The following is a 25,366-nucleotide window of genomic DNA, read 5'->3' as shown; positions in this document are numbered from 1 at the left end:
CTGTTTAAAGGTTTGGTTAGCTTTTGAGGTAAATGCCGACATATTTGTGCTTTGTAAAGAATATTATCATAAAATATTGGATGTGAAATACCTGAACGTATAAGATGTCTGCATGTTGATTTATACTTACGAATGATGTCCTTGTACCGATGATAAAATTTAGTAAATGTTTTGACTAGTTTGTGATATTGAAAACCCTGGTGTAATAATTTTTCAGAAATACAGAGATTTCTTTCGTTGAAATCAAATACGTTGTAACATACACGAGCGAATCGAACAAGTTGAGATATATAAACACCATAAGATGGCGACAAGGGAACGTCACCATCTAAAAATGGATGATTAACAATAGGAAATGAAAAATCATCTCTTTTATCATAAATTTTGGTATTAAGCTTCCCGTTAAAGATAAAGATATCAAGATTCAGGAAAGGGCAGTATTCATTGTTAGTATTGGCTTTATTTAAAGTCAGTTCGGCAGGATAAATCTCTTTAGTGTACACACTGAAGTCGTCATTATTGAGAGCCAATATATACATCATCTAAATGATATGCGTACTCTGTATAGATCTCACCATGCTGTTGTAGATTTGGAGTAGTTTTGTTCTTGATATTCGCAATAACAGCGAGGGTGAAATATATTCTTAAATATAACAAAAAAAAATTTTTCCGTTTTGGTAAAGAATGGTCGTTTCCCCCGAGGTATATTTTTTTTTTTTTTTTTTTGTTACAAAATGTATGTTGCTTGTCACTTGTAAATCATTTCGGCTTGGTATATAAACTGGCGATGTCTGAAGAAGAGCCTTTGTTGGATTGCTTATATCTGGCTGTACAACTGCGAATGTTGAATTTAGTATTCTTTCTTCAGAATTACTTATCTAGGAGACATTGAAGGTTACATATCCCGTCAGTGTGGAACGTTGTTCACGGTTTTGTTATAATCTGGTGGATTTTAAAGGAGCATTTTCTGTCATGTTCTTGCATAGATTACAAGTAAATGCGATGTCAAGTAATATTTTAGAAAATAAAAGAGTTAAATTCATTGTATTTTTTTTTTCAAATTTTCAGTTATAGTTCAACGAGCCTAAATTGTACGCAATTTTTTACCAAAATCTGTGACATTGCCCATTTACTGTACCTTTACCTTAAATCTCATTACATAAACTGTCTAATGGATAAAGCACTTAACGTCACAGTACCCAAATTGCACCTATTTTGCAAAAATAGCAGCGGAAGCTGCGGAAATCTTACATATAAAAAATATGAAGATGTGGTATGATTGCCAATAAGACAACTCTCCACAAGAGACCAAATGACACAGAAATTAACAACTATAGGTCACAGTACGGCCTTCAACAATGAGCAAAGCCGATACCGCATAGTCAGCTATGTTTTCTTATAGACAGAATAATTTGTATATTTATAATTTGCCATTATACACGTCTTTCAACATAGCTACTATAGTAAATATATTTAAATATGCACTAAACGGTCACATTATATATCAAAAAACGAAGTAACCCGAGAAAAAGGTAAAATTTACGGAAACGTCGTATGCGACGTCCACAAAAAGTCAACTTTTAAAAATGAGCAATTCAATTATGTCTGAGGGATCTTTTTCTTACAAATGAAAAGTAAGCATGGACAAATGTCAAATTGTTTTGAACATGTGGAGAAATTAAACAAAACATCAGTGATTAGATTTTTACAGATGTGGATTTAGGCATGGGTGCAATTTAGGTACTTCTCATACGGTAACAGCATCTTGGGTTATTTGGAGGTCGGTTAAAACCCATTTTTCTATAATCAGTATGGATTCAAAATCAATTTTGTGGAACTATATAAAAATAAGCATACATCTACAAAATAAACACAGAACGAAAACTTTTGTCTGGATCTTATATAAACGTGGTTGATAAAAATTGTCAAAATAGGTGCAATATGGGTACCCTCACGTTAGCTATTGACTATTCGCTTGGAAGACCCAGCATATACTTCCACAAAATTTTGGAAAAAAACATATGTCTGTTCTATGTGTCTTTGGAATATCAACCAAAGATGTAAAACTAAATCTTCCTCCAATGTACTTGATACTCGAATTGCAAAAGTGAACTTGCGATCAATGAAATATATACGGGTCTGTCAAATAATCCACAAAACGTCTTTTCAAATTATTAACATCTATATTAACAACAATCAACATCGGGCTTCAGAGTTATTGTGAAACGCCTTATTCTATGGGCGGTGAAAAATGTGAATACCGAAAAACCTCAAAAGAACTGATAGTGGAGTTCATCTTACATTTACATCTTACATCTAGAAACTTACAAAAGTGATGATTTCAGTTTTCCTATTGTGTACTTTCTATATTTCAAGATTCAAGCAGCCCCAGCATATAAGGAGTTTATTTCTCCTAGTATATACGAAATTCAAGACCTTGCGTTACCTGTCATGAAATTCGTAAAGGAGGGTTGCTTATTACAACCCATAGTTCCTAGTGGTGAAATTTAAGTCATCATTCCAACAAAAAATTTACGAACGCCATCATGAGTTTAGGTGCTTGTAATTGATCGTAATTGCCCAGTAGTCAACACTTCTGTGTTGACTTGAGTTATCATTGATATGTTCATAATTATAAATTAACTGTTAACAAAACTTTGAAATTTTGAAATACTAAGGCTTTTCTACCTCAGGAATAGATTACCTTAGCTCTATTTGGCAAAACTTTAGGAATTTTTGGTCCTCAATGCTCTTCAACTTCGTACTTTCTTTGGCTTTTTTAACATTTTTTGATTCGAGCGTCACTGATGAGTCTTTTGTACACGAAACGCGCGTCAGGCGTAAATATAAAATTTCAATCCTGGTATCTATGATGTGTTTATTTACAACCACTGGGTCGATGCCACTGCTGGTGGAGTTTTAATTCCCCGAGGGTATCACCTGCCCAGTAGTCAACACTTCTGTGTTGACTTGAGTTATCATTGATATGTTCATAATTATAAATTAACTGTTAACAAAACTTTGAATTTTTGAAATACTAAGGCTTTTCTACCTCAGGAATAGATTACCTTAGCTGTATTTGGCAAAACTTTTAGGAATTTTTGGTCCTCAATGCTCTTCATCTTCGTACTTTCTTTGGCTTTTTTAACATTTGATTCGAGCGTCACTGATGAGTCTTTTGTAGACGAAACGAGCGTATGATGTAAATTTAAAATTTCAATCCTGGTATCTATGAAGAGTTTATTTCCAATTGTCGTAGCAACAATCTCGTTCTCTTCTAGATCGTGACATAACCGAATGCCTATTTTCATCGAATGTGTACATGACACGAGCAACACGATCGGTGCAACTTGTTGAGCAGAATCTGTTAAAGCATATGGAACACATGGGATCACCCACGATTTTTAGTTTAGTTTAGTTTAGTTTAGGTTAAACATATTTTATTTGCAAAAGTAGCAAAAGGGGTTTTTGGTGGGATTCGTTTTGCGCATTCTGTAGTTTTCTATGTATTGTTTTGTTAACTGCTGTTTGTGTTTTCGATTTTATTTTTATTTTTTGTCATGTTCCGATGCAGATCCAACTAGGATTTTGAAAAAGAGACCACATACAAGGCAACGTTTGGAGCGGTACATGCAAAAAGTCTATGCATGAACCATATATGTAGCTCCATAATTAAGGAGATTTTGCTGTCGGTTTTATTTCGACTTATGATTTTTTTATTGTCCATTTGGTTTCTTCCGCCTCTAAATTTGTAAATTCTACATGGTTTCCTTTATTCTTTTACCTATGGAACTTTTAAATCGTTATCTTCATGCACAAAAGACAATATTTTATTATTGAAACTTCCCGTGCCGTTACAATGAAAATAAACTTAGTCGCGGGAAAAGGTAAAAAAATTTCAGAAATAAGAAACACTCGAAAAATTGGTGTAAGTAGAATGAGCTTTATATTATATCTAGGGATGTCAACGAGTACTCGAGTATTCGAGTATCGCTTGGTAGTACCGAGTATCGAATATCAAAACGATACTCGACTAATCGGTTTCCTATTAACTATTGCTGTCTTCTTTAAATAAATTTGATCTTCTTGAGAACCTCTTTCGGAAAATTAAATAGGCATCACAGATTAATCATAATAGTAAATAAAATACATTTTGTTTCGAATGCTTGTGCTAAATTGTCATTTTTTAAATGCGTCCTAAAATACGTGGGTGTACCTAAGCTAGCACTTTAAACTAAACATGTCTTAGCCATTCCGTCACATCGGTACCGTCAGAGCAAATATTTTTGTATGCAAGACTGTAATTTACAAAGTTACAAAACCGACTGTTTCAAATAATAGTTGACAAGAAAATGTTTACTAATAAAATAAATTCGTTGCATCCTCAGGTGACCCTCAGTGAATAGTTAAACTTCTAATCATACGCCTTTGTAAACATTAAATGTGTTTTCTTAACGATTACCAAATACTAATGTTTGATATGGTTTTTCCTTGTTGTAATTTTTAAATAGGTGTCCATTAAATCATATTGATTAGATTATTGTTTTTTTATACTTAATTAGTACTTGTTGGTAATGAGCTATTAATTATTGTGTGTAAATCCATGTCCCAGATACTTATGTAGATGGTTTTTCGTCCGTTGAACAACAAACCACAGAATGTAAATACGTATTTTTGTGTTTCCGTGTTGTAGATATATTCCCGAGCGAGTACTCGAGTATCGCTCGATAAAACCAACGAGTACTCGATAAGTAATTGTTCACCGAGTTGACATCCCTAATTATATCAGATACATGTATACAATCTTTTATGGTAATATTCTATACAAAGCACAAAAATGTCGGCAGCCACCTCAAATGCTAACCAATTTAGTGAAACCTTTAAACAGACTCATTCAGAAGGGATATAGTTACGATACTGTTGTCAGGTCATTAAAGATGGCATATTTTGGTATTAATATTGATTCACTCATAGGGTCTTTGCATATCGGAAATAAACACATTTATTCTAAAACCTGGTGTTGGCATGAAACGGGTTATGTTCAATCTTCTCATATATTTTATGATGCTAAACCCCTAACGGGAGGGATTGTGTATGATTTTCTTATGATGAAGACATAATCTTTCAATCAGTTTAATTGAGGTCTGGAGATGGCATGTCAGTAACTGCTAGTATTCCTTTGTTAATTTATGTATCATTGTCATTTTGCTTAGTTTCATTTGTTACATATTCTGACATCAGGCTTATTTTTAACTGAGTTTTACTGTGTGTATTGCTGTGTGGTTGTTTATTCTACATTGGCTAGAGGTATAGGTTGAGATCTCACAAAACATGTTTAACCCCGCAGCATTTTTGCGCCTGTCCCAAGTCAGGAGCCTCTTTGTTAATCTTGTATGTTTTTTTTAATTTTAGTTCATTTATATGTTTAGGAGTTTAGTATGACGTCCATTTTTACAGAACTAGTACACAATTTTGTTCAGGGGCCAGCTGAAGTCCGCCTTCGGGTGCGGGATTTTCTCGCTGTGTTGAAGATCCATTGGTGGCCTTCGGCTGTTTTCTGCTTTGGTCGGGTTGTTGTCTGTTTGACACATTCCCCATTTCCACTCTCAATTTTATGTCTCTGATTAATCAATGAAACAAGCTTTTAATGTTATTACCCCAAAGGTCAAAAGAAACATCAATTCACTTAATGATATAAGTGAATTTATAGTGTAATACTGACATTTTTAAATTATTGAAATAACTAAGTGACCCTCAAATGTCTTGCTTTAGCAGTAGTAGGAATACTAGTGCATTATGTAACTTCCAATCTTTCTTTACATTCCTTCTATAGATAGTGTTCAGTAGTACAATTCCGTGTAATACTATTCATAAAACAACATCCGCCTACTGATTGAAAATTATCAATTTCGGACATGAACGATCGATGATGAAGTAGACAACGTACAAATTATACAAACTTGTTGATAGAGTATCAAATGATATATACATTTTAATTGTCATTAAAATTTTCGTTTTATTGATATCAATTCATTGAATATATAGGGATTATTGAATTCGGTATTGTTGCATAAAACATGCAAGTAAATTAGACATGTTGTCTATGCTGAAGATTTAACTATACTTTTAATTTAAAAAAGTACGATAATTTCGTTACCTCTGTTATTAAAAAAACGTTTTTCATCAATTTCTATTTAAAACCTATTTTAATCAATTAATCAAATGCTCTTCAGTGCTACATATTGCTGTCAAAGACATTAATTCGGCCGTTAGTTTTCTCGTTTGAATTGTTTTACATTTTTCATATCGCCCGGGGCTTTTTATAGCTGACTATACGGTGTGGGTTCTGCTCATTGTCGAAGGCCATACGGTGACCTATAGTTGTTAATTTCTGTGTCGTTTGGTCTCTTATGGAGAGTTGTCTCATTGGCAATCATACCACATCTTCTTATTTTTATAGTTTGATACAAAATCGCAAGTTTTACATCAGTGTTTTAAATATATATATATATATATACACACGTGCAGGATGCCGGCCTCTATTAAACCATAAATGAATTAACTTGTATCGTTCTTGTACAATTTTTACTGGATAAATACTAAAAATGTCAACATTTTTGCGATCTTCATTTTTTTTCAATCTGTCTGATGTCTGACAGAAAAGAGACAAACATTTCGTTTTGGCGCCCGAAAGACATATATCCAAGGCCAATCGGCATAAATGACGTCATTGTCCTTTGAACATCGGTTCTTACTGTGACGTGCAATATTTTCGATTTTTTTATACTCGAAAATGATAAAAAAAATTCTAAGGTCTTATCTATATTATTTTTTGCGATATCCATATGCAGTTCTTCATACTCTTGATCACTCTTGCAAAATTTCACAAATTCCCATAAGATCGTCCATGAGGGTGTGGATGGGGGTTTACAAAATAGAGAATAATGGGCAAAAAATATAAAGAATAGAGAATAATGGGCAAAATGTATAAAGAATAGAGAGAACAGGGAATTTTTTTTAGAGAGTACAGAAATGAAGGACCCCCATCCATACTCTCGTCCATGTACGAACCAGCGACTCTTTTCACAAAAAATCTTACGATTAAAATTGATCGTAAGTTATACTGAAATGTGTATGACTTACGAGTATATTTACTCTTAGGATTTTTTGTGAAAAGAACCGCTGTTCAGTGCCGTTGTTAAGTTCCGCGAAAATCTGACGTGTCCTTTGGATAACATTTTTGAAATTGTGCATCTCTTGACAACCAGAACAACATCCGGTGTTAGCAGATCCACCCAAAACGGTAAAACACAAAACGTTATCATGCATATATATGCCAAGTACTCAGTTTTCATTAGAGATTTTTATTTTTATCTTTGCAATGAAATATCCTCACGTTGTACTCAACGAACGGTTCCGGCTAAGGCTTCTGTCGATCAAAGTAAAAATCCTGTGTGTCGGCCCTGTAGATCTAGAAGATCATAGAAATAAGAAGATGTGGTATGGGTGCCAATGAGACAACTTTCCATCCAATTCACAATGTGTAAAAAGTAAAACATTATAGGTCAAAGTACGGCCTTCAACACGGAGCCTTGGCTCACACCGAACAGCAAGTTATAAAGGGCCCCAAAATGACTATAGACATACTATAGTGTAAAATATTCACAGGAAAACCAACGGTCTAATCTGTATAAAAAACGAGAAACACTTATGAACCAAATCAACAAACGACAACCACTGAACAACAGGCTCCTGAAGGCTACAAAAAAATAGTTTATTTTACTAACAACAAATTCAAGAATTTATCAATAACGAAAAACCCATTCAAGTTGCAATCATTTGAAAACAAGATTTAAAATGACGTCAGCATAAACTTAGATGACGTCACCCTGTTAGATAAGATATATTTCATTACCAATTAAGGGCCCACAAGGGGCATATAGAGAACACATGTATAAGGAAAAAGAACATTGATTAGCATAGATAGTTTTTACATAGAATTTAAATACACAATTACAATACAATTAGACTGCACAAAAGCCCTTGGTTTATAGTATATAATATATTTATATGAGAAAAAAATACACCTAACTCATATTGACTTGAATAAATTTTCCAACAGCATTAATTACCTGATTGTCTTCACAGCTTAATAAATATATGAATGTTTACTGATTGTTCAAAAAAAAGTTTGGAATAATATGGCAAACAAAGTCAAAGTGAGCATCTCTATCAGAGTTTAATTTTGCACATGAAGTTCAAAAATGGATTTCATCTTCAACACATCCAGAGGAGCATTTTTTGCAAATTCTTCCATTTCGCGGAATATTTGAAAAACGGCCAAATTCAATTCGAAGCTTATGAGCAGATATACGTAATTTACAAATAGCTCTTCTAAAATCAAAGTTCTTAACCAAAGAGAGATAATTGCCAAAATGTTGTTTAAATTTTAAATAATTGAACAATTTTCCATTAGAAGCATTCTTTGGCTAACATACCAATTATTAATTAATTTAGTTTGAATTGATTTGTTAGATATATTCAAAACTTTATATTGTCCAAATGTTTTACTTCTTGTTTAATTTCAAAAACTTCTATTAATTTTTTAACAAATGAGAACCAAGAAGTTATGTTAGATTTGTGAAGCTCTTGGCTGCATTTATAAGCGTCTTTCAGTTTCAACAGACTGAATTCAGTCTGAAGATTTTCAAATCTATACCAGTATTTAACAATTGACTTTACAATATCATAATGTAGGGGAAACGCCCCAGTTATGATACGACCATTTGAATTGCGTGATGGAGGAAGAATTTGAAATTGAATAACTTGGCCTGGTAAATAAATGTGTACAAAAGTAAAAATATTTTTTTTTTTTGTGCGGAGGAAAAAAATTAAGCATGCGTAGCAACAGATGAAAAAAAAAGAAAGATCAATCCGGCAAAAACTCCTCCCCCCCCCCCTCCTGAATATCAAATTCGAACTAGAGATCGTTCACAAGCGTACATGGATAATTTGCCAGAATGCGGTTTCAAAGGTAAACATATGTGGGAACCTTCTTATTTTGTTTACAAATATGTTTTTTAAATTGAAAAAAAGAGAGTCGCATTGTCTAGTAATGATTTAAAATGTATCTTATTCCATAATTTCGTTGTAGCATGGAAGAACTGAAGTATTCAGTTTAGAAGCGAGTTTATACTTCACGAAGATAACTAGGTGTTTTGTCATATAAAATTTTATGACAGAGTATCAATTTATGATTTTTGACCCTTAAATAAGATATTTCGTTATGTATTCGATACAGATAAAACTTAACGTACTTAATATCTTATAAACTTCAGAATATATCTTATAATGTCTTATAATAAATATTATAAGATATCTTATAGTCTTATAATAAACATTATCTTACCTATAATATAAGATATCTTATAAACTATATAAGATATCTTATAAAGTATATAAGGTATCTTATATATCGTATTTAAACTAGATCATATAAGATATCTTTTATATGAGATATATTGAAGTTAGAATAAATAGTAAAACGGCTTGCCATATAAATTTGAAGCATTATTTCTGGTTCCGAGTAAAACTATTGTAATTTTTCTATAGGTCTGGACTTTTATCTATACATTTATTGTGTCAATTTCTTTCCCAAATAAAAGTTGTAAGGATTTATTTTAGCTCTTTATAGAAGGAAATTCTATAAAAATAAGGATATGTATAGTATGATTTCCGATGAACTATCCACTAGAGGTCAAATGAAGTGGATATAAACATATTTATAGGCATAACTTGTTCAAATGATAACATGCATTATCTTCGAAAAATTTTGCAATGACGTTAAAATGCAAAAAAAAAACTTATTGGTAAAATTAGGACTGCCCAAAATGATACTCTACTTGCCGAACAGTGATGACGATATACTTGTCCTTTGTTTTTTAGATACGACCTGATGCTATAAAGTCTTTGAAAGGGGTCCATTCCAGTGTGGTAGATGTTATTTGACCCAATTTTCATTGACAGATAAAACATTTGCAGTGTTTTATAGGATGTGACTATTGACAGTCTTTTATACAATTTGTCCTCGAGTGATATTTTTTCAGAGTATAAACTGTAGCCCGAGTCATGTGTGGAAAGTCAATTTATACTTATTTATGTATGTTCCCCAAAATGATTGCTAAGAGTATTGACCAGTAGCTATGTTCATGTAATTCGTAATTAACCAATTAATTAAATACATTTGTAGGACAGTAGGACTCGGAGCAGAAAATTATCAAAGAAGATGGATGGAATAAAAACATATCAAGAAAAAGAAGATGAAATTCATTCTCATAGACCTGATAATTGTTGTGATACCTCTGTCATTGAAAAGAGTGTTTTTACCGACGATACCCGTGTTTTCACATGTACATGTGCGTACTGTGATTTTTGTCGAGATATATTTGAGAATGAAGATAATTTGTATGTGCATGTGTTAAGCAGACATGGTAATGAACTTAAGAGATTAGTCCTAGACTCTAAAATTGAATTGACACTACAGTACCCTTGTTGCCATTGCGAAGAAATGTTTGCCACTATAGCTGGAAGAGACTGGCATATAAGATGGAATCATGTCCCGCTAGTTACTTGTAATCATTGTCATTCGAAGTGCACAACTGAATATGGATTAAAACAACACATTAACAAATATCATAAGGACATACCCAAAAGGAAAAACAAAACAGATAACAACAGAGTAATGTCTTGTCACTATTGTGGAAATCAATTTACCTCTTTATTGAAAATAAAAATTCATATACAGGAGACTCATACCGAAAGTTTATTACAATGTTACTATTGTGACAAAAAATGCTACAACCTAGGAGCGTTATACGTACATATAAAAAATAAGCATACAGATCACATTAATGATTTGAAAGTTATAAGGCTGAAGATTAAGGAGCACATGAGAATGTCGTCTGGTGGTACTTCTTCAAACTGTCATAATAATATGTCTACACCCAGCAACAATTATCAGAATGGCAGTACTATTGATGGAAATACTAACACTATGAATATACCAAGTCAGTTATGTGATTTTTGTGAAAGGAAATTCAACACAGATAATTTATTGTATAGTCATATTTTTAGCAGACATCAGGACAAGGTCAGACGTTTGTGCTTGGAGTCAAATGAAAAACTAAAAATACAATATAACACTCAGCAAGGATTAGAAAAATACATTCACCACCCGAACTGTATTTATTTGAAGTTGAGCATTATTGATGAAGCGCAGTTGGGAACAGTAGATTTTGACCTTCCATCGTGTCAATATTGTGGAGAAAGTTTTATTTCATTGCATGAGCTACAAACTCACACGTGTATTCAAAAGAAGTATATAAAGACAGAATATCAGGAATTACGCAGTAATAAAGCAATCCCAAGCACACGGGGACTCGGATCTCATGTTGAAACAAAAGAAAAAAATGGCTGTAAGAATTTGAATATTCTACCAAAAGAAGAAGGTATAAATGGGTGTTATCATACAATCCCGATAAAAGAAGAACCAACTGTGTACTTCCTTCCATACCATATAGATAATATGACACATACAATAAGTAATAAGTCAGCTTTACACCTAGAGAAACAGTTTCTGAGTGAGACAAAGGTATTCAACAGTAAAATATAGTAATTTTAGAGCAAGATTATTATCACCAACAATAATAGTTAACAATAGATAACTGATTCCAGAACTGGAATGTCAAACAAATATATTCAACGAGTGACCAAAACATAATAAATATGCGTAGCATATGAGCAAATTGTCATTGTTTTTCGGTAGATAGCTGAAATTTTGATCAATATTCGAATTGTTCGATTAGGTTTCGTTTAATTATTTTCACTTCCAATGGAAATTTAAAAGAAGATATGGAGAAAGTGTATCTTTTTCTACGCGTCCTCATTTAAAAAAAATATTTTTATGGAATTAAGGTCGTAGATAAATCCTTAACAATACCTTTTGTGGTATGACGTTGGAGCAGTAAAAATGCAGGATGTATTTCACATGTGAAATACCAGCTTGTTTAACTGGAAAATCACGGTATTTCATCGCAAGCAATACGGCCTTCTACAATGAGAAAAATCCATACCGTAAAGCAAGCTATAAAAGGCCCCGAAAAGACAAATGTAAAAATTCAAACGAGAAAACTAACGGCCTAATGTATGTACAAAATAATAAACGAAAAACAAATATGATATACAGCAACAAACGACAACCACCAAATTACAGGCTCATGACTTGGGACAGTCACATACAGAATGTGGCGGGGAAACATGTTATATATCTTCTTTACAATATATAAGTCAAAAACAAACTGACAATGCCATGGCAAAAAACAAAAAACGACCAAAGACAAACAGCAGTACGCAAAACACAACATAGAAAACTATAGACTGAGCAACACGAACCCAACCAAAAACCGGGAGGGGGAGTGTTTTTAAATGCTTCGGAAGGGTAAGCAAATTCTGCTCCACATGTGACACCTGTAATGTTCCTCATTTCAGTACAAAATCGGTGAAAAGTCTAATTTGGTAGGTCACATTTGAGGAAAAGAGGACGGCATTGTGGTTACGACAATTGAAACATGTCCGTCGTCATCTGTGAAACAGATGTTCTATAACGGTCAACCAACTCGTGACAGAGTCCGTAAAATTTTTCAAGGGATGATTTCAACTTCACCACATGGAACTCTTGCTTTAATATCTTCCTTGTAAGCAGCAACCCTCTATAAAGAAATTATGATAGGAAATGCAAGCTCTGGAATATCATATCAACTGGGAAATATATATTCTAGGCCTATATACAGGCGCTGCTTGAATGTTGTTACATAGAAATAAAAAGTTCACAATTGTGAAGCTGAAATCATATCTTTTGTTGTAAAGTTGTTCTCAACCGACCCTCATTGTCAATTTTAAGATGTAAGTCAATATATGAGTCAGACTTAAATGTATCTGTTGTATGTTGTAAAAATTAAGAAATAATTCTTTCAGGTCATGCTACCTTTTATAAGTATTTAGTATGACGATAACAGTTTTCACTTCTGTACTGTTAACAACAAATTTATTTATTTTGTAAAAAATGTTTCCGTACTCCTAACAACAAAATTATTATATTTAAATTTACCTGTGTACGTTACTTTATAGAACGCCATTTTGTCCCAGGTTAAACTTGTCTTTTTGATATTGTTCTACATCTTTTTTTTTAATATTGTAAGTTTATATTGTGTCATAGATCAAACTTATTCGTTCAGTGTATGTTTACTTGTTTTTGTTTATATATCTTTTTGTTCGAGTTAAGCCATTTCAATTGATATTCTATAGTGTGTCTTTTTATGTTGTAATGTTACAGTACTGTTTCTGATTATGGTGAAGGTTGGCGCCTGTCAAAACGTTTAAACCCGCTGCATTTGTATGCACCTGTCCTAAGTCAGGAGCCTGTTGTTCAGTGGTTGTCGTTTGTTGGTGTGGTTCATAAGTGTTTCTCGTTTCTCGTTTTTTATATAGATTTGACCGTTGGTTTTCCTGTTTGAATTGTTTTACACTAGTCATTTCGGGGCCCTTTATAGCTTGCTGTTCGGTGTGAGCCAAGGCTCCGTGTTGAAGGCCGTACTTCGACCTATAATTGTTTACTCTTTGCACGTTGTGACTTGGATGGAGAGTTGTCTCATTGGCACTCATACCACATCTTCTTATATATATCTATATATACCCATTTTAACATAGGTACAATAGTCATTATATTTGGCAATGTCTTTATATCGAGCGTTAGCGAGTTGTAAAATGTTGACACATATAATGTAATGCCTTCTCATGATAAAATAAACATCTATAGAACTTGACACGAAAGAATTATTTAGATTCTAAAAGGAAAATTCTGAAACTTTGTACATCGAAGTAGACCTATAAACCAAGATCGCTGAAAGACATCTATTTTAATTTGATGAAACAACAACTGAATGTTTAGGAAAACCAACCGTTTTACTATTAAAAAATGAACATATACATGTAAACTTACTTTTAGAATAATTTCATTTAATTTCCTAGCGAGCAACACCAATAAAAGTGTCAAATTTCGAAATACAACTTAGGAAGCAGTTTTAATTGTGACGCCACACACGTGAGTCTCATGTTCCATTTGTAATAGAAAAGGGCTTTCTTCAAAAAAGTAAAAGAAGAGCGTCATTTTAGAACCTTTACTAAATTCTACCATACGTACAAAAGAAATTGTTTTGTAAGTTTGGCTGTACCTAACTGCATAAATATACCGTACTTTGACCTATAATGGTTTACTTTTATAGATTTTGACTTGGATGGAGAGTTGTCTCATTGGCACTCATACCACATCTTCTTATATCTATTGATATCCATATATTAAGGTCAAGATACAGTAAATGGGCTATGTCACAGATTTTGTTGAAATTTTGCATTTATCAGATTATCTCTTTTGTTGTCTGGAATATTACTGAATGACTTGTTTCAAAAAAGTTGATCATTTGTACAGAAAGCACATCAAATCGGCGAAAAACGTTCTTAAATTTGTCTTAAAATCATAAAACTCCAATTTCAAATCCATATATTTTACTTAAAAATTTACGAGACAAGTCCTTTCGAACCGATTTTTACTATTTGCTCTTATGGTGTTTTGTTACATCACTGTCCAAGTTGTGCGGTGGTTTTCGTTGGTTGTTGTCGGCTATACATTTATTTTTCGTTCATTGGTGTATTTTAAACCAGGTCATTGGTTTTCTCTTTCGAATTGTTTAACATTTTGTCACAGTTAAAGGGGCATTAGCTACGAGATACAAACAAAAATTAAATAAAATATAATTTATTTTTGTTCAATTATTAATGAAAGTGAAATATTGAAATAATAATTAGCTTTTATTAAATGGAAAAGAATGTCAACATGTGAAACAAGGGTAAACCATTTGGTTAACTGATTCGATCCACAAAAGCTCATTCTTATACAGATAAAAACGATGATTAACGTATTTTTTTAACCTATTATAATATGAAATCAAACAGACCGTCGGCAGTCTTAGGAGGTCACCTCGATAGTTGATTAGATGGCGTTCAGAATAAAATACACACGAAATGCTGATACATATTATCGAATCCATGCATCGTAAATTGTTTATTTTAGACATTTCATAATTTGGATATACGTTTTATAATGTTATCAATCAAATATGAGAATTTGAGTCAAATCGGTGAACATGAATTTCACAGCTTATGCCCCTTTAAAGAATTTAAACGGTCAGATTGATTAAGTATGACTATATACTTATCGCGATCAAGTGTGCTTGTTAAGAATAAATTGATACTAAACGCTTTTGTTAGGATTGGTAGATTAAGTTCTACGGAAGCTTATTAGCGCCACACAACTTTTTTTTTAATATTTCTTCCTATGATTGCGTTATAACGCAAACATTTGCGAAATAACGCAAACCGTGCATTGCGTTATAACGCAAACCTTTGCGTTATAACGCAAACCTTTGCGATATAACGCAAACCTTTGCGATATAACGCAAACCTTTGCGTTATAACGCAAACCTTTGCGAAATAACGCAAACCTTTGCGTTATAACGCAAACATTTGCAAAATAACGCAAACATTTTTTTTAATCTTATTTCTTATTTAAGATTCAAAGGAAGCAGCAGTTATAAATGGAGGAGGCTGCATTCATTAAAATGTATCCTCCTTTGTATTCATAACAAAGAAAAATGCTTGAATATTTAGAACATATCATTGACTAATAATGAGTAGGATAATAGATATAAGAAGATGTGGTATGAATGGCAATGAGACAACTCTCCATCCAAGTCACAATTTCTAAAATCAAACCATTTAATAGAGGTCAAAGTACGGTCTTCAACACGGAGCCTTGGTTCACACCGAACAGCAAGCTATACAGGGCCCCAAAAATTATAATACATGTATATATATTACAAAGAAAATTGAGTAAATTGAAGTTGTATCGAAGAATATAAAAAATCAACCCTGCTAATATAGCTATAGCCAAATATAAATATACTTCCAAAGTAAGCTCTCGTTTGAGGATTGTGTTAGATCCAAACACGCTACCTTTTCAAAATGAAGATATTTTATTATTAAAATTATGTTCTCTACATTTAAATTGCTACCCAAGTATCTTAAAATTACTTTGAACACTAGATTGAAATGAAAATTCCATGAATTTCTATCAAAGAATCTTGATCATATTCTGAGATTTAAAAAAAATCTTGCATCAAAATTTAAAAAAAATGTTTCTTTATTAATAATTCATTTTAAAGCAGAAAGATCATTTTGTCTATTTGACTTGAAAGTTTCACAAATGTATGACATTAGTTTTGCTCTTTCAATTGAAATATGCCTATACCATATCTATTTTCTTGTTAAATTATATACTTTTCTGATGCACAAATCATTCTTAATTTATGTATAATTGCACTTCAAGTATTCCATTATTCCTATGCAAATTTATCATAATGAGTTGGCCTTGTATTTATGGTTCTTTTCCTATCTACTAGTAAATCACAACCGAAATTAATGACAGACAGACATATATACAAAACTTGATGAATAATTGAAATCAAGATGTTTGCGTTATATCGCAAAGGTTTGAGTTATAACGCAAATGTTTGCGTTATAATGCTTTAAGGTTTGCGTTATATCGCAAATGTTTGCGTTATTTCGCAAATGTTTGCGTTATGACGCAAAGGTTTGCGTTATGACGCAAAGGTTTGCGTTATTTTTCAAAGGTTTGCGTTATATAACGCAAACATTTGCGTTATATCGCAAAGGTTTGCGTTATATCCCAAAGGTTTGCGTTATAACGCAAACATTTGCTGTTTGCGTTATAACGCAAACCGTTGCAAAATAACGCAAACATAGGAAAAAATATTTTAAAAAAAGTTGTGTGGCGCTAATACGCTTCCGTAAAGTTCCCTTTCAAATATATATATATTTTTTTTGTCCTTAGGGTATTGAATTTTTACCGCCAAATTTAAGGCATGTTTTTTGTATAGTCGGTTAAAGAGCTCATGTTTCTTTGTTATTGTGTACATATTTGGCGACTTTAAATAAAATTTACTTACTTACTACCTACGCCTACTCATATTTTCTTGCAAGGTTTTCTACAAGGTCATATTACTGACATGTGATTTAATGCCTTCTATGTATTTCGTATTTTGCAACAATTACAATATGTATGCGATGGACGTATCTTGCGCTCCTAACTTTTTTTTATTACTAAGTCTTATTTGATTTCGAAACAATCGGATTTGGTATTGAGGACCAATGATGAGTGATAAATTTTCGGAATTCGCTTACCGTATACCAATTTAAATTTGGTATCTGCATTTTCATGACGGATGTAAGTATTCTATTAATGTAAATGTATTTTTTTTATCAGAGCTAAAACTGTGTGTGAGTTTTGGTAGTAGAAGTACGAGTTACGTTTAAAAGGATTTCCAGAATGACATTAGAGCAGTAAAGACGGAGGTCCTCGGTAAATGGTTTTCGTAGTAAAGACAGAAATTGATGATTCTAGGATATTTCAAAGTAACCTTGACTTTGTCAAGGAACATGACGATGGAGGATTTAATCATCTTTAACTTTGACTTTGTTTTTGGAAGCATAGTTGTTTTAGTAAAATTGAAAAGTAATCACAAAGAAAGATAACAAAGAATGCTCGGTTTTATTATAATAAACAACAGGAAACTTTTAGCACCAAATTAAATGAGTTGTTTATGTATTATTATTAAAAAAGTCTAATATAAAAATAAGAAGATGTGGTATTATTGCCAATGAGACAACTCTCCAAAAGAGACCAAATGACACAGAAATTAACATGCAACTATACGTCACCGTACGGCATTCAACAATGAGTAAAACCCATACCGCAAAGTCAGCTATAAAAGGCTAAAACTAACGGCCTGATTTATGTACAAATTAATGAACAAAAACAAATATGATATACATCAACAAACGACAACCAATAAATTATAGGCTCCTGACTTGGGACAGGCACATACATAATGTGGCGGGGTTAAACTAGTTTAAAGGCGCGCAAACCCTCCCCTAAGCTACCATGGGACAGTGGTGTAACAGTACAACATAAGAACAAACTATAAACATCATTTGAAAAGGGCTTAACTCATCAGATCGATACAAAGCAGAAATGCATCAAACAAAAACACAGAGTAGACGTGGCAGGGTACTTATACATCCCCACAACAAACAGACACTAAGTACAGATCTGAGAGTACTTGTAGCTACTGACAGCTAGTTCAAAGCCAATAACAACTACTAAAAAAATATCAATCAATACACATCCAACATTCAATGGATTTAGTGTAAAGATGTCATTAAAACAATATTTAAAGATCTAATTATAGTGTTGAATTGGTAACCTTTGAAAATAAGTTTATTTAAAGGATCGATAAGTTTACCCGGATCGTATCTAAATGTCCGGGCTCGGTAAACAACAACATCTCTGTAAAAATTAGGATGTGCTATCCCGTTAAAAATAAGTTTTCTACAGATACAACCAAACTTTCAAACCAAATCTTTATATCTATGGATGAATTTAGTAAAGGTTTTAAGTAAATTGTGGTAATTAAATCCCTGACTTAATAATTTACCAGTCATACATAGATTACGTTCATTAAAATCCAAAATGTCACAGCAGACACGGGCATAGCGAACGAGTTATGATATATAAACACCGTAAGATGATGCCTTTTCTCCAAGACAACATCAAAGGTAAATCCAGCAGCCCTCAAGTTCAAAGTTCTCAACATTCTCATATTTATAGAATCAAATGTTGTATACGTACAATTAGACCTTTTTACAATTTGTATTATGACAAAGGTTCCATCTTTTATAGAGCCAACTATGTGAATCTTTAAAGGGCGTGTCTTGAAGTATCATTGACATACTCGAAAATCCTTTCCACACGTCACTTGTCATACGTTAGACTGAACATGACAGCTGACCAACGAGGTAAGTCCTATAAAGGGAGGTTAATACTCTGAGCACTACTAAATATTGAGGGTTAATTTTCAGGATTTTGGTATTGACCAAAAAATAATGATATCCTCCAGAGAAAGAAATTTTATTAGGTTGGTTCTCTTCGTAAAATATTCAATATGCCTTCGGAATATACAAACTTGTCAAATAACGGCCAAGTACCAGTCTATAGTAATTTACGCTCTGTATAGGAAACTACCTTTGAGCTTTTGTGGTGTACTAGATACCACTATGGGTAATAAAGCAGTTTTATATATTTGTATAAATATACATGTAGTTTTATTTTTTTGTGCATGCTATTATTTTTTTTACTGCAAGATGTCTTGTTCAGGAAATGTGTTGCTTTTATAATCAAACAATGAATATTGGCCTTTCAAATTTTTTTATGATTAAAAGGTAATAACGGAGAAAAAATCGTTAAATCCTATTCTAAATGATTTTATAAATCGATTAAGGAGACAAATGATGCAAAAGAGGTCTAGCTTAAACTGATTTTTACTTGACATTTTGACAAAAAGTCAATGTTAAAATAACGATATCTCTAGCGACAAGTTGCGACGCGACAAGATTTTGATGCGATGCTATTGACTTGCGATACGATAATGGATATATAAATTTTTTCTATCACAACGCATTTGCAGTTTTTACCTTACGTTAAATGTGATAAAAGCATGGTCAAAGTCGAAATCGAAATCGCTACAGAGTTAAAAATATTTCAAATCGCTTGCGACGCATCAATATAACTCTAGCGACGAGGTTTTTTGCTCGCGATGACGCTCGTTATCACTTCTCATTGCTGCGACAGGGACAAAAGCCGGTCTAGTAAGCGCTTCAAATTTTTCATCCGTCCGTTCGAAAGAACATGGATAGCAAGCTTTCGTCAAAGTGTTGCTTCTAAGAAAGGGATCTGAACGGTTATGCATGTGATCTGTGAGTTATAGCGTTTAAGCAATGTTTAAATCCACCGTGCTGCCACTTCCTGTTTGTCGATAGGTAGAAATTTTTACAATGTTCACTCATTGTAAAAATGAATGTATTGTTAAAGTTGTCTTAGCTGCTACGGAAGAAAAATATCTTATATTTGTTCTGCAGCTGGATAATGTTGAATTGTAGCGTCTTAAATGTGGTTCGATTTCCAATGAGTCATGTATCCACCAGTGTTAAAATGGAGTGGATGTAAGCAATTATAGGCCACCATTGAGCGTACGGTCTTCAACAATGAAAAAACTCATACCGTATAGTCGGCTATAAAAGACCCGACATAAAAAAAATGTGAAACAATTCAAACGATAAAACTAATGCCTTAACGGCCTAACCTATAACAAAACAATTTACAAAAAACAAATATGACCTACTTGGACCAACGACAACCACCGTACTACAGGCTACTAACTTGGGACAGGCACATAAAGAATGTGGCGGGATTAAACATGTTTTTAAGCGCTCAACCCTCCCCTAAAAATACTGAGATTGTACTGTTTGCTGGTCTAAACCGTGGTTGACTATATCTTTCAATGTTTTTTAATGGTTTTGCTGTCCACGTCTTTTGTGATTCTAGCTTTGCAACTTTTTTGGGTACATGACCACGATTTGTCTCCGTTTTACAATTCACTAGATATCCTTAATGTGAGGTCTTAAAAAATTACAGACGTATTTTCTCCTCTATTTATCTTTGAATACATTATGTCCATTTTGTCACCTCGAACATCTGAACACTTTACAAGTTTATACCTTTAAATGACTCTCAGTTTTGTATGAGAAATGAGTATGCATTCACCTACTTACACAATGGGAGGGGGACACTCTACAACATTTCTTTTACGACCTTCGTATTCAGAATAGAACTTAATATATTAAAACGTCTCCGTTATATTTTACCTGTAAATTGAGGCCTTAAGCTGAGCTATGGTAGTGGCATGATTATTTACTATTGAACTCTCTGTGGAGCGCACTGCCGTGCATGTAGATGTATGTATAATTTCATTCTTAAGGACTTCCGTGCAGTATTTATGTCATACCACTACTACCACATGATTGGCTGCTTGTCGGCTGGTACAAAACAAAAAGCTTTGCGATTACTTGAATTTTGTTGTTAATCCTTGAAATGGGCGTATTAATTACTTACCCTTTTTATCAATTTCTAATTTATTTTCGAAATGTGATATGATAATATCCACATTATTCAAACATTTATTAAATAAGAAACAAGTGACTTTTTGTCAGTTTTCGCCCGTTTACACCAATTATTACAATAGGACGAGAGAGAGCATCCTCAATGACCCGGCGACACTCTTTCCAGATTACTTTCGACAGTGGTAGATATTTTGGTCGTTTTTTGGTCGATACGATAATGGATATAAATATTTTTTCTATCACAACGCATTTGCAGTTTTTACCTTACGTTAAATGTGATAAAAGCATGGTCAAAGTCGAAATCGAAATCGCTACAGAGTTAAAAATATTTCAAATCGCTTGCGACGCATCAATATAACTCTAGCGACGAGGTTTTTTGCTCGCGATGACGCTCGTTATCACTTCTCATTGCTGCGACAGGGACAAAAGCCGGTCTATTAAACGCTTCAAATTTTTCATCCGTCCGTTCGAAAGAACATGGATAGCAAGCTTTCGTCAAAGTGTTGCTTTTAAGAAAGGGATCTGAACGGTTATGCATGTGATCTGTGAGTTATAGCGTTTAAGCAATGTTTAAATCCACCGTGCCGCCACTTCCTGTTTGTCGATAGGTAGAAATGTTTACAATGTTCACTCATTGTAAAAATGAATGTATTGTTAAAGTTGTCTTAGCTGCTACGGAAGAAAAATATCTTATATTTGTTCTGCAGCTGGATAATGTTGAATTGTAGCGTCTTAAATGTGGTTCGATTTCCAATGAGTCACGTATCCACCAGTGTTAAAATGGAGTGGATGTAAGCAATTATAGGCCACCATTGAGCGTACGGTCTTCAACAATGAAAAAACTCATACCGTATAGTCGGCTATAAAAGACCCGACATAAAAAAAATGTGAAACAATTCAAACGATAAAACTAATGCCTTAACGGCCTAACCTATAACAAAACAATTTACAAAAAACAAATATGACCTACTTGGACCAACGACAACAACCGTACTACAGGCTACTAACTTGGGACAGGCACATAAAGAATGTGGCGGGATTAAACATGTTTTTAAGCGCTCAACCCTCCCCTAAAAATACTGAGATTGTACTGTTTGCTGGTCTAAACCGTGGTTGACTATATCTTTCAATGTTTTTTAATGGTTTTGCTGTCCACGTCTTTTGTGATTCTAGCTTTGCAACTTTTTTGGGTACATGACCACGATTTGTCTCCGTTTTACAATTCACTAGATATCCTTAATGTGAGGTCTTAAAAAATTACAGACGTATTTTCTCCTCTATTTATCTTTGAATACATTATGTCCATTTTGTCACCTCGAACATCTGAACACTTTACAAGTTTATACCTTTAAATGACTCTCAGTTTTGTATGAGAAATGAGTATGCATTCACCTACTTACACAATGGGAGGGGGACACTCTACAACATTTCTTTTACGACCTTCGTATTCAGAATAGAACTTAATATATTAAAACGTCTCCGTTATATTTTACCTGTAAATTGAGGCCTTAAGCTGAGCTATGGTAGTGGCATGATTATTTACTATTGAACTCTCTGTGGAGCGCACTGCCGTGCATGTAGATGTATGTATAATTTCATTCTTAAGGACTTCCGTGCAGTATTTATGTCATATCACTACTACCACATGATTGGCTGCTTGTCGGCTGGTACAAAACAAAAAGCTTTGCGATTACTTGAATTTTGTTGTTAATCCTTGAAATGGGCGTATTAATTACTTACCCTTTTTATCAATTTCTAATTTATTTTTGAAATGTGATATGATAATATCCACATTATTCAAACATTTATTAAATAAGAAACAAGTGACTTTTTGTCAGTTTTCGCCCGTTTACACCAATTATTACAATAGGACGAGAGAGAGCATCCTCAATGACCCGGCGACACTCTTTCCAGATTACTTTCGACAGTGGTAGATATTTTGGTCGTTTTTTGGTCGATACGATAATGGATATAAATATTTTTTCTATCACAACGCATTTGCAGTTTTTACCTTACGTTAAATGTTATAAAAGCATGGTCAATATCGAAATCGAAATCGCTACAGAGTTAAAAATATTTCAAATCGCTTGCGACGCATCAATATAACTCTAGCGACGAGGTTTTTTGCTCGCGATGACGCTCGTTATCACTTCTCATTGCTGCGACAGGGACAAAAGCCGGTCTAGTAAACGCTTCAAATTTTTCATCCGTCCGTTCGAAAGAACATGGATAGCAAGCTTTCGTCAAAGTGTTGCTTTTAAGAAAGGGATCTGAACGGTTATGCATGTGATCTGTGAGTTATAGCGTTTAAGCAATGTTTAAATCCACCGTGCCGCCACTTCCTGTTTGTCGATAGGTAGAAATATTTACAATGTTCACTCATTGTAAAAATGAATGTATTGTTAAAGTTGTCTTAGCTGCTACGGAAGAAAAATATCTTATATTTGTTCTGCAGCTGGATAATGTTGAATTGTAGCGTCTTAAATGTGGTTCGATTTCCAATGAGTCATGTATCCACCAGTGTTAAAATGGAGTGGATGTAAGCAATTATGGGCCACCATTGAGCGTACGGTCTTCAACAATGAAAAAACTCATACCGTATAGTCGGCTATAAAAGACCCGACATAAAAAAAATGTGAAACAATTCAAACGATAAAACTAATGCCTTAACGGCCTAACCTATAACAAAACAATTTACAAAAAACAAATATGACCTACTTGGACCAACGACAACCACCGTACTACAGGCTACTAACTTGGGACAGGCACATAAAGAATGTGGCGAGATTAAACATGTTTTTAAGCGCTCAACCCTCCCCTAAAAATACTGAGATTGTACTGTTTGCTGGTCTAAACCGTGGTTGACTATATCTTTCAATGTTTTTTAATGGTTTTGCTGTCCACGTCTTTTGTGATTCTAGCTTTGCAACTTTTTTGGGTACATGACCACGATTTGTCTCCGTTTTACAATTCACTAGATATCCTTAATGTGAGGTCTTAAAAAATTACAGACGTATTTTCTCCTCTATTTATCTTTGAATACATTATGTCCATTTTGTCACCTCGAACATCTGAACACTTTACAAGTTTATACCTTTAAATGACTCTCAGTTTTGTATGAGAAATGAGTATGCATTCACCTACTTACACAATGGGAGGGGGACACTCTACAACATTTCTTTTACGACCTTCGTATTCAGAATAGAACTTAATATATTAAAACGTCTCCGTTATATTTTACCTGTAAATTGAGGCCTTAAGCTGAGCTATGGTAGTGGCATGATTATTTACTATTGAACTCTCTGTGGAGCGCACTGCCGTGCATGTAGATGTATGTATAATTTCATTCTTAAGGACTTCCGTGCAGTATTTATGTCATATCACTACTACCACATGATTGGCTGCTTGTCGGCTGGTACAAAACAAAAAGCTTTGCGATTACTTGAATTTTGTTGTTAATCCTTGAAATGGGCGTATTAATTACTTACCCTTTTTATCAATTTCTAATTTATTTTTGAAATGTGATATGATAATATCCACATTATTCAAACATTTATTAAATAAGAAACAAGTGACTTTTTGTCAGTTTTCGCCCGTTTACACCAATTATTACAATAGGACGAGAGAGAGCATCCTCAATGACCCGGCGACACTCTTTCCAGATTACTTTCGACAGTGGTAGATATTTTGGTCGTTTTTTGGTCGATACGATAATGGATATAAATATTTTTTCTATCACAACGCATTTGCAGTTTTTACCTTACGTTAAATGTGATAAAAGCATGGTCAATATCGAAATCGAAATCGCTACAGAGTTAAAAATATTTCAAATCGCTTGCGACGCATCAATATAACTCTAGCGACGAGGTTTTTTGCTCGCGATGACGCTCGTTATCACTTCTCATTGCTGCGACAGGGACAAAAGCCGGTCTAGTAAACGCTTCAAATTTTTCATCCGTCCGTTCGAAAGAACATGGATAGCAAGCTTTCGTCAAAGTGTTGCTTTTAAGAAAGGGATCTGAACGGTTATGCATGTGATCTGTGAGTTATAGCGTTTAAGCAATGTTTAAATCCACCGTGCCGCCACTTCCTGTTTGTCGATAGGTAGAAATATTTACAATGTTCACTCATTGTAAAAATGAATGTATTGTTAAAGTTG

General features: G+C 33.5%; 1 protein-coding gene across 1 annotated transcript; it reads left to right on the top strand.

The window, feature by feature from the left end:
• The first annotated feature begins 7,276 nt into the window (after positions 1 to 7,276).
• Positions 7,277 to 17,764, top strand: LOC127705064 (zinc finger protein 423-like). The gene is made up of 3 exons (XM_052209339.1): positions 7,277 to 7,303; positions 10,250 to 11,650; positions 17,456 to 17,764. Exons 2-3 carry the CDS (start codon positions 10,286 to 10,288, stop codon positions 17,459 to 17,461), a joined length of 1,371 nt encoding a protein of 456 aa, XP_052065299.1. The 5' UTR covers positions 7,277 to 7,303; positions 10,250 to 10,285; the 3' UTR covers positions 17,462 to 17,764.
• The last annotated feature ends 7,602 nt before the right edge of the window (positions 17,765 to 25,366 follow it).

This window comes from Mytilus californianus, unplaced genomic scaffold, assembly GCF_021869535.1.
Source record: "Mytilus californianus isolate M0D057914Y unplaced genomic scaffold, xbMytCali1.0.p SCAF_6, whole genome shotgun sequence".
Taxonomy (NCBI): Eukaryota; Metazoa; Mollusca; class Bivalvia; order Mytilida; family Mytilidae; genus Mytilus; species Mytilus californianus.
Note: the sequence above shows the minus strand (reverse complement) of the source record. Positions and strands in the feature narration are given on the sequence as shown.